The sequence below is a fragment of the Cyprinodon variegatus genome, unplaced genomic scaffold (genome assembly GCF_000732505.1).
Source record: "Cyprinodon variegatus isolate N-32 unplaced genomic scaffold, C_variegatus-1.0 Scaffold479, whole genome shotgun sequence".
Classification (NCBI taxonomy): Eukaryota; Metazoa; Chordata; class Actinopteri; order Cyprinodontiformes; family Cyprinodontidae; genus Cyprinodon; species Cyprinodon variegatus.
Genome location: NW_015150932.1, coordinates 253023 through 254368, shown reverse-complemented (window position 1 = coordinate 254368; position 1346 = coordinate 253023). Strand labels below are relative to the sequence as shown.

At 47.0% G+C, this 1346-nt stretch overlaps 1 protein-coding gene across 1 annotated transcript in view; it reads left to right on the top strand.

Annotated features, from left to right (window-relative positions):
- Positions 1-536: 536 nt before the first annotated feature.
- LOC107094333 (unconventional myosin-Ic-like) overlaps positions 537-1346 on the top strand; it is a 28982-nt gene continuing 28172 nt past the window's right edge. Inside the window, 1 exon segment of the mRNA XM_015389888.1 lies at positions 537-670. Within this exon segment, the coding sequence (XP_015245374.1) occupies positions 575-670 (96 nt within the window). The 5' untranslated portion in view covers positions 537-574.

Below are 1346 nucleotides of genomic sequence, written 5' to 3'. Positions count from 1 at the left end.
AGGCTTCTGACCTGGAGGAAGGATGACAGTGAGAGCCTGGCTGAGCCTGGGTATAGAGGTGAATCCAGCGCTGTAGAGAGAAATTACAGGCCTAGCTAATGCTATCAGGCTGAGGGAGCTGCTGTTTGATGGCCTCGGGTTCGACTACATGCACTGACAGAAGCTGGTGAAGTCAGGCCGAGCGTTTCTCTGTTCTTCACTGAAATCCGAACAGGATGCAGTGAATCCATGCAGCTTCTAATGAGCTGTTCTGCAGTGAGGAATTTCTGGGAGGGTTGCTAACTTTCCAGCACAGTTTAAATGGAGTCGTAACATAGCATCCATCACGCTTGTTTTTCCCCCTCTTCTCCCTTTCGGCTCTAATTAATATGTCCTCTCCTCCCTCAAGGCTTCTCATCTCTTTCTTAACCCGAGTCTTCCTAGTGTCCCCTGAGGGAGAGGTCCGCCTCGCTGCCTGACACAACAACAACACCTGCTTAGCTGCTGTGTGTGTTTTGCGCCCTGATCCTCCGTCCTCCCTCACCCTGCAGCTCCTCTCTGTTCTTGACTCAGTCCTGCTGGCTGCAGCTTAACTATGGACGTCTCTCAATTGTCCAACCTCATGCGGAAAACTCAGTCTACTATTTTAGAGAACGGCTTCCTGGGCAAACGCCTGGATGATCTCAGAAACGTGAGTTCAGCGCTTTGACTTTACGCCTCTGATGCTAAATTTGTCTTGTGTTCGTCATAAACGAGTGTGAGCAGGGTGGGCCTTTTTCACTTGGGTTGAGGTGATAAAAACAACCCTCCCTGACACATCTGGGCACGGCTCCATCTCACTTCTTCAGAAGTTCAACCTTTTGAGCCAAAGCTATGAATTTTGGATGAAGAAAATACCTTTTCTTTTTAGTTTAGATGAGAGTTTGCTCTAATGTTGCTTCCATGTATATCTGAACACCTCTAGCTGGATCAGACAGATGCTGCCGTTTCTGTTACCATTTCCCAGAAACTCTGAATCTAATCTGAGACGATCCATCAGGTTAATCATAATTTATATGACTGTCAACTAATTTGCCCATCGAATTGTGATATAGAAACAGATACTGAAAGAATAATTCTATTCAGTTTATTTCTATAGTGCCAATTCACATCACATCATCTCAGGGCACTTTCCAGTTCACCAGATCATCCAGTCAGATTGATTCAAAGTTTTTCCTAGCTGTCTTTATTCATCCTGGGTTAGATCCAGACGTTTGAAAAAGGAGGCAGGGAATGCAGGATACAGCGTTAGCCTCGGCGCATGCAGTTAGCCTCGCTGCGTGCAGTTAGGTTTGCCGCGCGCAGTTAGCCTTGCCGCGCGCAGTTAG